This window comes from Palaemon carinicauda, chromosome 20 (genome assembly GCF_036898095.1).
Source record: "Palaemon carinicauda isolate YSFRI2023 chromosome 20, ASM3689809v2, whole genome shotgun sequence".
NCBI lineage: Eukaryota > Metazoa > Arthropoda > Malacostraca > Decapoda > Palaemonidae > Palaemon > Palaemon carinicauda.
Window position 1 is genome coordinate 69,099,600 of NC_090744.1, and position 13,590 is coordinate 69,113,189.

The following is a 13,590-nucleotide window of genomic DNA, read 5'->3' on the forward strand; positions in this document are numbered from 1 at the left end:
CTCAAGAGATTAAGTTTAGAAATAAGCTCAGAAATACTCCTGTTAAAGACAGTACTGATAGTTTGGCCATTAAAACTAAAGTAATGGAAAGTAAATATTCTGTACCAAACTGTCTCCTTTGTAGTAGAAGTGATAGTAAGGAAACTAATCATTATGTTAATAAATGTCAGAAATTCTCTACTCCTGCAGAAAAAGTTCACGCAATTGAGTCTTTCGGAGGTTGTGTAAAATGTGGAATGTTAAACCATATGTCTAGCGAGTGTAGGTTTAGGTTTAAAAAGCGTTGCTTAAATTGTAATGGTTATCACATGAGTTACCTTTGTGTGTCAGAATCTGCAAGGGATGGATCATCTCGGACTAATAAACATAATTCTAATGCCAAACAGGAGGCTAGCAGTGGAGTTGCTGTAACACACCAGTACTCGACGAATTCCATATTGCCCACATTTACTTTTTCTCTTGAGGGCAATGATAGTGTCTATAGGGGTTTGAAGGACAGCGGTTCTCAGAGTACATTTGTGTCTGCTAGATTAGCAAATTCACGAAAGTTTAAAATTGTTCACTCAAACATTGAGCTCACGGTCAAGGGTTTTAATGAGAGTAAAAGGTACTGTACTAAAGTTATTAAGATGCCTCTTAGGATTGGAGATTCAGTAGAGCATATTTTGGCAATTGTGGTTCCGGATATAAGCATTAATTTGGAGTTACCCTTTCTTGGTGAACTTGTTGAAGCTGTGCACAGTAAAGGGTTAGTTCTTGCTGATAAATTGTTGAATAGTAATTTGAGGAAAATTGATAATGTGCATCTTTTGCTGGGCACAGATTCTTTCAGTTGCTTAACGGGAAACGAGATAGTGATTGGTAATGCGAGTCCCTCTGTGTACATTGAATCTAAGGTAGGAATAATGCTCACTGGTAATATTGAAGCTTTGCTTGCCAATTTCAGAGGTACAGATGGGGGATTGGGAGCTTGTTTATCAGTAAGTAAGGAAGCTAATTGTTCTAATATCCATGTTTATAGCAATTCATTTTTTCTTAGCAATAATGTTGATATTTTGGAAGAGAATTGCCTATCAGGGTTTACTACTAACACATTTTTTTCAGTCCTTAATGATAAGGGTGATATTTTGGAAGGACAATTGCAGCGTGCCACTGATCAAATTCTCGAATCTGAGTGCAAATATTTCTTGAATTATGATCAAACGAATTATTGTGAAACTAATACAGACCTTGACGAAAAGTTAACTGAATTTACTTTAAAACAGATTAGTAGAAGATCTGACGGAAGGATAGAAGTTCCTTTGTCATGGAATACCAAAGTGTCTCATTTACTTTCTAAAAATGAGGTGTTATCTAAGCTCATACTTAAGTCAAACCTTAAGAAGCTCAGGAAGAATGAAGGTCATTTACAATTAGTTGATCAAACTTTTAAAGAGCAGATTAAGTTGGGTATCATTGAGCCAATATATGATTTAGAGGTTTACAAGGCTGAACATCCCTACTTCTCTTTTTTGCCTCATATGCCTATTTTTAAGCTAGACAGAGAGTCGACTAAATGTAGGGTAGTGTTTTTGTCTAATCTCAAGGAATCTTCTAAAAGCACATCTTTATCACATAACCAGTGTATGTTTTCAGGACCTATTTTGAATCAGAAATTGTCATCATCTTTCCTTAATTTACGGTTTGATAATTATTTGTTAGTTTTTGATTTGCAGAAGGCGTTTAATATGCTTGCTTTAAGTGAAGCTGACCAAGCTAGATTACTGTTTTACTGGTACAAGAATGTTAGTAAGGGAGATTTTTCCTTGGTTGCATTTAAGAATGTTAGGCTTCCGTTTGGATTGAGATGCAGCCCATTTTTACTTATGATATCTCTGTATTACATATTAGTTGCACAAGCATCTGACCAGTCAATGTTGTCTGAATTGAAGCATTCAATATATTCACTTATATATATGGATAATGGAGCTGTCACTTTCAATGATTCAGAGAGTTTACATTGGGCTTATAAACAGATTCCATGTATTTTTGAGCCATACAATTTTAAGGTTCAACAGATTGTCACTAATGATAGGGATTTACAGGATGTAATTGATGCAGAGAATAGAGTAGTCACTCCTGAAATAAATAAACTGTTCGGTCTAACATGGGATAGGTACTCTGATGAGATATTTACAAAGCCCATTAATCTAAATGCTGAAGCTAAGACTAAAAGGTCCATATTGCAAACTATTGCTTCCCAGTTCGATATCTTTGGATTTAATATGCCATTATTTAACAGGTGTAGATTATTTATGCATAAATTACAGTGTCGAAAGAAACTTGGATGGGATCAAATACTATCTCAGGAGTTGCAGAAGGAATGGCAAAATATTTCAAAGCAGTGTAACAGAGCAGCACCTTTACGTATTTCTAGATCTGTTGGTCCTCGTAATGGTGAATATAGTATTTTAGTGTTTACAGATGCCAGTCGTGATATATATGGATGTGTCCTTTATTTGCTTCAAAATGAAACTAATAAGCTTAGCTTCGTTCATGCCAAGAATAGGCTAGTTAATAAACAGCTAGATGGCAAGTCGATACCAGCCCTTGAGTTAAATGCAATAAGTTTAGGAGTAGAATGTGCTATGGAAATTTTCAATGACTTATCTGGGTCACATTGCATGAAGCCTCTACAGATTGTGAATATAACTTTATATACAGATTCCATTTGTGCTTTACATTGGCTTAATGCATCTTCATCTAAACTAGATAAAATGAATAAACACACAACATTTGTTCGCAACAGGATTCATAATATTCAGAGAAAGTGTGAAATGTTTCCTGTCACTTTTAAATTTGTTTCTGGTAAGGCAAATCCTGCAGATTTGGTGACAAGATGTGTGTCGTATAATCAGCTCATGAATTCAAATTATTTTTCAGGACCTAGTTTGGATGAAGCCAATATTCCAGAGCTATCAGTCACAATACCAGCATTTGAAATTGGTGAAGAGAGCAATTGTTCCCATGGTCTTTCTGTGCTTTTGTCCAGTGCGGAGCCTCTCATTGATATTAACAGGTTTTCCAGTTTTAGGAGACTAGTGCTAGTATATCGGAGAGTTTTGATGTGTGTCCAGAAATGGAAAGTTAGAGCAGGGTTGAAGTGTGATAATGACGATTTTAGTACTCCCTACTTTGTTCAAGCCCTTAATTTATTGATATCTTTTGAGCAGAAGAAATATTTTTCTGAAGTTTTTGAATATTTCAGTCAAGTTAATGTGCCTATTAAAGACATTCCTTCTATTGTGACAAAGTTTAACATATTTTTTGATGAGCAAGGTTTGCTTAGAGTAAGAAGTAAATTTAAGAAGTGGTATTTAAACAAAGATAACAAGTTTCCCATTCTAATGCCTAATGATAGTTATCTCACAAGACTTATTATAATGAATGCTCATGATAAATTACTTCATTCTGGTAGTTATGCCGTATTGACCGAATTAAGAAGAAATTATTTCATACCCAAACATTTTTCTACTGTTAAGAAAGCTTTGAAGCAGTGTGTTCATTGCCGTCGGTTCAATAGTCGTAGCATTAAACTTAATCAGAATTCCTATAGAGATTTCCGTTGTAATCCACCTAATGTACCTTTTGCCAATATATTTATAGATTATCTTGGTCCATTTTCAGTTAAAGTTAGTGGTGGGACACATAAAGTATGGTTATTATGTTTGACTTGTACTTGGTCTAGAGCAATTAATATGAAGATAGTTAAAAGTTTAAATGTAAGTGAATTTTTAAGAGCTTTTCAGATGCATTGTTTGGAGTATGGGATCCCTCAGTTGTGCATTAGTGATCAGGGATCGCAGCTTGTAGCCGGAGCTAATATTATTACATCGTTTATCAGGGATCCAGAAACTTTACTTTATTTTGAAGAAAATAATGTTGCCCCTCTTTCCTTTCAACAATATTCCAAAGGTGCTAGTCAGTTGGGATCTATGGTTGAGGTGTGCGTTAAAATGGTAAAAAGGTTAATTTTTGGAGCAATAAAGAATAACATTTTATCCTATTCGGATTTTGAATTTTTAGTATGTAATGTGATCCATCTCGCTAATAGACGTCCCATAGCTTTTAAGGAAGTTGTTAGAAATGATAGTGAAGATTCTCTTCCTGAACCAATCACCCCTGAACATTTGATCAGAGGGTATGAGCTGTCTTCCTTAAATTTGATTCCTGAATTGCAGAGCATTCCACAGGATCCAGATTTTGATTCCAGAGACATAGAGAGGAGTTACCAGGGGTTGTGCAAGGTTAAAGAAAATCTTAATAATATTTATCATAATGAGTTTTTAGGTAATTTATTATATCAAGCTATTGACCGAAAGGACAGGTATCGTCCGGTTTCTCATGCATTGATAAAGCCAGGAGATGTAGTACTTGTGAAGGAGGAACATACTAAAAGGAGTAATTATCCCCTAGGATTAGTTCGCGAAGTTGTAAGTAATGATTTGGGAGAGGTGACACAAGTAACTGTACTGAAAGGGAAAACTAAAAAGATTAGTAAGTTACATGCAAGTCAAATAATTCCTTTCCTTGAGATTAATACTACTGATGATGTAGTTTGTAATACTGATAATAAGAATGTTCCTGGTGCTGATAGAAAGAAAATTTCCTCGCGGCCTAAAAGAAAAGCTGCTACGGTAAGTGAGGAAAGAACAAGAAAAATGTTGCTCTAATTTCATATGTTCATTTACAGCGATGAAGATTTTTTACCTTTGAAAAATCTTCATCCTCTTCCGTGGACTAAACGGAAATTAGTATTTCTTACGTTTGTTTATTAGTATATTTATATATGTATTTATTGAAGTAAGGAGGACTTTTCTCTTAAACTATTAAAATAACTAGTTAAATTACATTTATATGCTTGGTACCATCTAAGTCCTGCTTGCTTACTACGAGCTAAGTAATTAGCTAACAAGCCTGCTAATCACGCCATTTTCTCTTTACTTGGGAGGTTCATGGATATACCCAAGTCAGTCTGGCCTAGCATACCATACCGTCCATATCTTCACTGGCAGTATTTCGGCACGAAGATTTGAGCTGCTAGATTTGTGCTACAAGATTTTCATACCATTGAATTTGTGCTGTGCTGCTATTTTATTGAACCATGTTTGGATTACGAGATTCAAGTGTTTCTACATTCCCGAAGTTATTTAACATGAACTAACTTCCTTTAATTTGGACTCTGAGCTTCCTCCGACATGAAACTTTAAACTTCGAGGGCATTCGACTCGTCTCATAGCTTGCATGGATAAAGGTGAGAACCAAGCATTGTTAGGGGTTTCTAAATGTTTAATGGTAATCATTATCCGTTGCCTTAAGCCTTCAAAGCACCAATATAAAAATAAATTCCTTCCTCTCTGATAGATATATATATTGTGTACTATTAAACTAATTGTGATATTTGTACAATACTTTCGCTTAGGTATAATTGGTGAAGCTAGGTCGTCCTGGGTTATCATCCTGCGTTCATCTTTCTTATTTATATTATTGGTAAGACTTTATATTAGATTTAATTCGAAGGGTGAATGTTATATTGAATACATTATGCAAAATTATATTGCTTATATTTATAGCTTCAGGACAGTGTTTGATGTCGGAATGTATTTCATTTTCCAGGATATCATTTATCCAAATGTTTAATTGAAGTGGCTTAGTCCGAGGATAAATTCCCTGTTTGTTACATTGGCGAGCACTTCCAACATTATCGGTAATGGCTTATTAGGTTTATATAGATCATATATGCAATTTACGATTTATTCATATATACGTTGTTCAAATTGGATTTATATAATTTCCTTTCTTTTATTATATTTTGATATATTCCTTTTTGTTGTTTATACAGGTGAGGTTGGAAAAGCTGAAAGTAGTTTGGAAATTACCCCTAGATATAACCACCTTCAAGCAATCGGAATAGACAATTTATTGCATTTTTACTTCTCTGAAATGTTTATAATAAATTTGGTGAATTGTTTTGAAGAGTTTTCCTAACTACCATTGTAGAATGTTCAAATTTCAGCTTAGGGAAGGCGTATATGTCCATGTTATCCTGGGGGTGCTGTAACGCGTCTTCCATCTTGGCCCCTGTGTCTGGCACTGGGGAGCGGTAGACCGGGAGCTTCACATCCAGTTTAGTTGCAAACAGGTCTATCAATGGGGAACCCCACCTCTCCAGGACTTCATCGGTGTCAATGACCTTAGATGTCAGGATGCCTGAAAACTTTAAATCAATCAATCAACCAGGTTATCCCTGGTTATCTGAGGGTTCAGGGACCATTCGGCACTTAGGACTTGGCCCTTCCTGCTGAGACCGTCCGCTATGATGTTTCGTTTTCCTGGAATGAACCGCGCCGTGAGGTCTGTGTGTTTCCTCTCGGCCCATTCCAGGATATTTTCTGTTATGAGGCAGAGTTCCCTGGAACGAAGGCTTCCCTGTTTCTTGACATATGCCACCACTGTGGCGTTGTCGCACATCAGGTCTACTGTCCTGCCCTCTAGCTCCCGTTTGAAGATTGACAGGGCCCTCTGAATGGCCAAGATCTCCAGAACGTTGATGTGGAGAGCTCTCTCTCTCTGCCTCCGACCACTGGCCTTGTGCTGTGTAAGATGCCAGGTGAGAGCCTCAACCATTCTTGGAGGCATCCGTGAAGAGCAACGTCTCCAGGGGGAATCCGTCAGCGGGGTGCCCCGCCTGGAGTTCTGAGGCAGGGCCCACCACTGTAGGGCCACCCTCCCTTGGGGGGACAGTGGGACCACCTGAGTGGGGGAACCGATCTGGTTCCAGTGATCTTTTAGATTCCACTGAAGGGGCTTCAGCTTGATCCTGCCTTGAGGGACCAGTTTCTCTAGGGAGGCCAGGTGACCCAGTTGCCTCTGCCCAACCTTGGCTCTCTTAGGGAGGCCCTGGAGAAATGGCCTGGAAATCTCCCCAAGGTTCCTGATGCGCTTCTCAGAGGGGATGGCCTTTGCCAAGATTTTGTACAGCTCAATCCCCTAGTATACCCTCCTTCTTACTGGTGTCAGCTGGGATTTCTCCATATTTACCTCAATACCCAGCTCCCCGGAGAAAGCTAACAGAACGTACTGTTGCTGCTCCAAGAGTCCCTTTGACACTGAAGGCAGCAACCAATCGTCTAGGTAACATAGGAGTCGGAAGTTGCGCTTGTACACCTACTTCGACACCAGAGAGAACACTCTTGTGAAAACCTGCAGGGCCGTGGATAGGCCGAAGCCTGGGGTGGTGAACTGGTAAGCTACCTGCCCCAAATTTCAACCTGAGGTACTTCCTGCTTGAGGGATGGACTGGGATCTGGAAGTAGGTGTCCTTCAGGTCTGGGGGAATCATGAAGTACCCTTCCCTTATGGCCGCCAAGACCGACCTTGGAGTCTCCATTTTGAACGGGTTATTCCTGATAGACCTGTTCAGGGCCGAGAGGTCTATCATGGGCCTCTAACCCCCCGAGGACTTCTGGACTAGGAAGAATCTGCTGTAGGAGCCCAGGAAGTTGTCCGACACTGGTTGGAGGGCTTCATTGTGGGAGGGGTCCCGGGATGCAAAGGTGTCCCCCCCCCCGGGCCCCTTATCAGGGGAGGGGTCTCATCCAGGAAGAGAACCAGCTAGCCTTCCTTCAGAACACTCACTGTAAATGGGTTGGCTCTGGAATTCTCCAAACTTTGCAAATGTTTTTGGAGGCCTCCCCCCACCGGTGGCGCGGATAGTGGTAGGGGGTCTCACGCCCTACCTCCTCCTAGGGAACCGGGCTCCTTGGGCTCTCCTGGAGGAAGAGGACCTGGACTTGAAGGGACCCAAGGATCCTTGAGGGCCCTTGAAGGAGGGCCGGTGGGAGGAGTCCTAGGACCTGCCTTTCTTCACGTGTCTCTCCTTCGTCTGCTCCACCAGGTTCTCTGGAAACAGACCTTCCCTTTCCACTGGGGAGCTCCTAAGCAACCTGGAATCTCTATCCAGGATCCTTTGAGCCAACTTGCTCAGGACTGAGTCCCTCCTCTGCAGGACCCAGTTGGTGCCCTGAGTCCAAGCTTGAGCGGAGGAGAACTTAATGGCCTTGGCCCCAGACCAGAGAAGCTCTCGGAAGAGGTTCAGGTCTGCTTCATGGGAGAGATCGTGGGTGCTGTGGAAAGTGGCCACTGCCGCAGACCACAAGTCCAACCAGGACATGGCATGGGCCAGGGACCAGGCGGAGGCCTCCATAAACAGGGCCTTTTGTAACGAGAAGGCCTGGAATCCTTAGGCACCGCCAACGCCGTGGCGAAGTCCAGATCCCTGCGCTCCTCCACCTCACTCAGGTTGTTTTGGGACCGGATCAAGGATAGGACCCTCCTGAACATCGACGTTTTCTCTGGTGTTGAGTCCAGCAACACCAGGTCACCCACATCATCATCTTCCTCCACCGGGTACTAGTCCTCACCGTGGGGCTCATTCATCAAACCTGTGTGGTTAGCCGAGGGCTCCACCCAAGCAGGGAGACCTGTATCGAGGAGAGCTTCCAGGGAGGGGAGGCGTCATGGGCTTGCCCGCCTCACTCGAACGGGGCCTCACCATGCCAGGGGAGCCCACACCTCTAGACTCCCTCTGCAGGGTCACTGGGGGACCCTTAACCACTTTTGGCCGCACGGGGCCTGCTACTGTGTGGGAGGCCGATGGACCGGCCGAAGAGCCCCAAGAGTTGACCACGCACTCCGCTCTCCTCTCGGGGCCCCCCATCCCATGGGCAGCCCATGCTGCGTTGGGCACGGCGAAACCCATACCGGCCTTCCTTGGGGAATGGGAACTGCCATGCCTGCAATGCCGCCATTCCTCCTGCTGCTGCTCCTGTGGTGCCTGTGCTGTCTCTGCGACGACCCAGAACATTTTGTAGAGTACCGGGAGGATGACCGCGAACAGTTCCTCTTGCGCCCCCTGCGCCTTCTCCTCTCGCCGGAGGGAGGAGGAACTCTCTGAGGAGGTCCCATCTGAAGAACGTTCTCCATTGAAGGAAGACGGAGAACGCTTGGCTTTCTTTCTTTTTGGGAGATTTGCCGTACCTCAAGGATTACCGCGAACGGTACTTCTTGCGCCCCCTGTGCCTTCTCCTCTCGCCGAAGGAGGAACTCTCCGAGGAGGTCCCATCCGAAGGACAGTCTCCGTCGGAGGAAGAAGGAGAATGCTTGGCTCTCTTCTTTTTGGGAGGTTTGCCGTACCTCGAGGATTATCGCGAATGGTTCCTCTTGCGCCCCCTGCGCCTTCTCCTCTCGCCAGAGGAGGAACTCTCCGAGGAGGTCCCGTCCGAAGATCATTCTCCGTCGGAAGAAGAAGGAGAATGCTTGGCTTTCCCAACCACTGGGGTTGCCGACCCGACTGAGGGAGACAGCTCGGGGTGGGTGCATCGCACTCCAAGGTCTCCTTCATCCTAAGGCTGCTCGTTGTCTCTTGGCGAACTTCCCGGGGTCTTAGGCACGGCCGACCAGGGTGGTGGAACAACATCAGAAGACCGTGTCACACAGTGCTCATGATAGGGATCGCACACTCCCAATGACAGACCTGCAACGACACACACAGAAGGCAGTTCGGTTACCGGGATTACGGCCGGAACCGCTACCAAGGGGGTCACCTCCACACCATGAGTTTGCGCCACAAACTCCTCCATGGAGGGGGTACCCACAAGGCACAAGCGTGACTACAAGAACAATAATAGGGGATCTGCCACAGGGGCCTCACCCGACGGAATGACGGGCTCAACAATCGGTTGAGGCCCGGCAACAGACTCACCTACGTCCCCGCCATGGACGGGGACTGGTGATGACCTTGGGGACTTAACCTGTACCGGAGTCATCCTGGCCAAGGACAACTCTACCGACGTTTCACCCGACTTAGTACGCGCCGGTTTCTCCTTCTTGGCCCTCTTCTTCTTCATCCTGACTAACTTCCATTGCCAGTCGGGCCCATCGACGCATTCAGGGAGAGTAGCACCCTTTGCACGTCTTTGTCCCCGACACGTGGAACAAAGGGTGTTAGGATCAACTTCTTCCTTAGACAAGAAAGCGCCACACGCTTTTTCCACAGAAGGCCTAGGGCAACGACAGTGAGTCTCCATCACAGGGCAACGATACACACACAGTTGAAGAAAGGACACAGGAAAACACAAGGGAACACAGGGAACACAAGGAGACCACACGGTAAACACGAGGTCAGGGTCAGAGCAGGAGCGAGGTTGGGACGAATGAACGTTACAACTAACCAGCGAGAACCAAGGACCTAAGGTTAAGATGTCTCTCGGGTCAGCGGCTGGGCCTTTTGGGAGGTGGGATTTGAATTGTTTTGGTCGGAGCGGAGTGGTTTTACCAGTCCTCTTAAGAAAGTAGTTTGAGGTAAGTATATCTTGTCGGAACATTATATATATATATATATATATATATATATATATATATATATATATATATATATATATATATATATATATATGTGTATATATATACATATATATATATATATATATATATATATATATATATATATATATATATATATATATATATATATATATATATATATATATATATATATATATATATATATATATATATATATATATGTGAAGTGAGGGAGTTCTACCCTCCAAAAGAAAAACTTTTAGCAGTTCATAATTCTTTTAGTTTATATTTTTAAACGGCTCCGGTCTCATGGTTTTCCCGTCTATGTAACTTGAGACAGGCCTCAACTAACAAAGGAGGTCTTGTCTACATTACACAGGCCTACACGCCCTTAAATTATCAGGCACTTGACTTTCCGCTTCGTCCCCAGGTCAACCACAAGAAATAAAGTCAGATGTGAAGACTTCCCCTCATTCCCAAGTCAACTACAAAATATAATCCAGATTTAAGGACAAGGTTTCTCACAGTACTCACAAGAAAAAGGACACCTAGTCATGATTGGCCAACACGGGGAAAAGGAAGGTGGGGTCATGGATGTCATTGGACCTCAAGACATGAAGACCGCCCTATGAACTCAAAAATACCCAATCAATAGGAAAAAGGGGATGGCCCAAAATCTCTCCTTCTCAGTCTAAGGCCTGCAACGACAAAAGAAGTCAATTCCAGTCCGGAGGTCTTAGAAGAAACTCTCATCCAAGGAGCCAGTGTCTGTGCCCCTCAGGACACGCTTTCCCAAGAACCTCCAAGAGGCTCGAACTCCGCCTGAGTCGAAGAAGAAGAACAACAACGAATCATGTGTAACGAACACCTACTTGCAGTATTTGACGTCCCAACGAACACCTACATCTGTGTTGTTGTCCCAAGGAACACCTGCTGTGCTGGAGTTTTTGTTAAGATAAGTACCTGAACGGGATCGAAGGGATACAGTAACAAGTGCCAAATTTGAAAAGGTTGCATTGATGGGAATTCTAGGGGAGTGAAGCTGTAAGATAACTTTGGGAATAATTTTCTCGTTAATAATGTGACAACCTATTCGCACCCAACATCATTTTGTTTTTATTTTAAAGGAGGAGCGTAAACCAAGTTCCCTTATGTTCAAGTGATAAATAGCAAGACTTTCTTTTTTTTTATCAACTTTGAAGTGCGAAGTGAGGGTTTTTCTTTTGTTGTTGGGGCACATAGAAAAATAGTCAAAGACAATAGTGAACATTATTTTCTTTTGTTTTTATGTGATCACCCGTGTACTTTTTTTCTTTTACCATAATTATTCTTTTGACATTTATGTTCTGTAGTTTCATTATACCGAGTGATTTTCGGAAAATAGAAATTTAGTGATACCTTCTTTCATTTTATTATTATTTTGCATCTGAATGTATTTGGATTGCTAGAGAGAATTAAGCTGAGTCTTTTGTCTTTTCGTTTTTTTTTCACTTTAATCATTTTTGATTTATTAACTATAAACTCGAAAACATTTTCTAATTTTGAATTGTCATTGTATATTTTTCTCCTTAAGAATTTTACAAACATTTTTCTTTTTTTTTTGTTCGCCTGTTGTGAAATAAATTAGTTATATATTAGACTGTTACAACAGAGTTTCTTTTTGTCTGTGATTAGACTAAGGAGAAATCAAATTGTTCTTACACTTAACTCAAATATTCCAACGAGGTGCAGCTCCAAAATAATATAAACGAACTCGGGAATTTTGAACCGTTAATAATATTAACAGGTTCAGTCATATAAAAGAATTCTGAGTGTCAATTAGACGATCTGGTTGACACGAAGTCACTGTGTCAAGTGGAGAGTCCGATTGATACTTTCTTTAAAGATCGTAATCTGCACAATTACGTCACATCTTTAAAGTGGGGGCCTGTGTCCAGGATATATTTTTTTTACTTACCTTTTGTTCATATTCTTTTGTGTTGGAATATAAGTTTTTTCTACTTTTTCTAATTGCTCCGGAAACAGTTTTTGTTTAGGAGTTTCTTCGGTTGGTCGGAAATTTGATTTTCGAAATCATTGTGGTGATCTTTGATCTTGGTTGTTATGCAACCTGATTTGTTGTATTCTGTTGATTTCATAGTGTGAAGTTGGTGTTGACCAAAAGTCTTGATATTTTTTTTTATTAAGCAGCTGTAAGTACATTCAAGGTTCAAGTTTCTATCATTTCGGTCAATGGAGACGAAAAATCAGATAGAGCGTCTAGGTTCCTAGAGGAACCGAATGACTTTTTGTTAAGGCAACTCTCCCCAGCAAAGCTAGTTGAAGTGAGCTCACGTGTAGATAATATCCAAAATGCAGGTAAAAGACAGCAGATTCTAGATGGCTTAGAGAGATAATTTAATAGGTGTCATGAAGAGCGTGAGTTGGAGATAGCAATTGAAGATAGGGACGAAGATCACTCCATAACTCGAGAACACTCTGTTATGGGAGGAGCAGCAGCAGTGTCAATGTTACCATCAGCCATGTCATCAAGCCAGACTGCCTACCGAACTTCAAGTCCAGTTGAAGTTGAATTTCATGAAGTAGTTCAGAGGTCAGAAGAGTTGTTGAGTATGAAAATTAAATTTAAAGCAGCTGAGCTCGAGGCTAACTCATTGCGAGCTCAGTTGGAGAGACACCGTCAGAATTCAAGACCCCCAAGGGCACAACCCAAGGGAGGGTTTTCAGAAAAAGATATGGTGGGACTCCTTCCATCCTATGATGAAAAGAATCTTGAAGGCTTCTTCCTGTCGTTTTAGAGAATAATGAAGAGTTACCAGGTCCCAGAGGACTCCTGGTCTGGCCTGTTGCCAATAAAGTTAACCGGGAGAGCAGTGGATGCGTACAATGCGGTATCCGACCCTGTTGCGCACAATTATCGCCGGGTAAAGGCATGGATCTTGAAAGCTTTCGAACTTGTGCCTGAGGCTTATCGCCAGAAGTTCAGGAACTTGAGGAAAGGATCAGAAAGCTATGCAGAGTATTGGAGGCAAATGAAGATTAGCCGTGACAGGTGGGTGGGGGCCTCTCTTGGAAATAACAAGACCTTCGACAGGATAATAGAGTTCATGGGATTAGAGCAGTTTCTGCTAATGTTGCCACCAGTCACTCGGCAATATATCGAAGATCGAAATATCACTGACCCTG

General features: G+C 42.0%; 2 protein-coding genes across 8 annotated transcripts; one reads left to right on the forward strand and one right to left on the reverse strand.

The window, feature by feature from the left end:
• The first annotated feature begins 305 nt into the window (after positions 1-305).
• LOC137614303 (uncharacterized) lies at positions 306-6,029 on the forward strand. 7 transcript variants are annotated; one of them, XM_068344053.1, is made up of 3 exons: positions 306-5,293; positions 5,462-5,529; positions 5,656-6,028. In XM_068344053.1, exon 1 carries the CDS (start codon positions 309-311, stop codon positions 4,710-4,712), a length of 4,404 nt encoding a protein of 1,467 aa, XP_068200154.1. In that variant the 5' UTR covers positions 306-308; the 3' UTR covers positions 4,713-5,293; positions 5,462-5,529; positions 5,656-6,028. The 7 variants fall into 7 exon arrangements, with proteins under 7 accessions (XP_068200154.1, XP_068200155.1, XP_068200157.1 ...); XM_068344054.1 differs by having other exon boundaries at positions 306-5,529; positions 5,656-5,746; positions 5,882-6,027; XM_068344056.1 differs by lacking the exon at positions 5,462-5,529 and having other exon boundaries at positions 5,656-5,746; positions 5,882-6,027.
• Positions 6,030-6,267: 238 nt separating this feature from the next.
• LOC137659869 (uncharacterized) lies at positions 6,268-7,480 on the reverse strand. Its single transcript, XM_068394649.1, has 2 exons — positions 7,121-7,480; positions 6,268-6,999 (listed from the first exon to the last, which is right to left on the reverse strand). The coding sequence occupies exons 1-2, from the start codon at positions 7,478-7,480 to the stop codon at positions 6,268-6,270; spliced, it is 1,092 nt and encodes a 363-aa protein (XP_068250750.1).
• Positions 7,481-13,590: the final 6,110 nt, after the last annotated feature.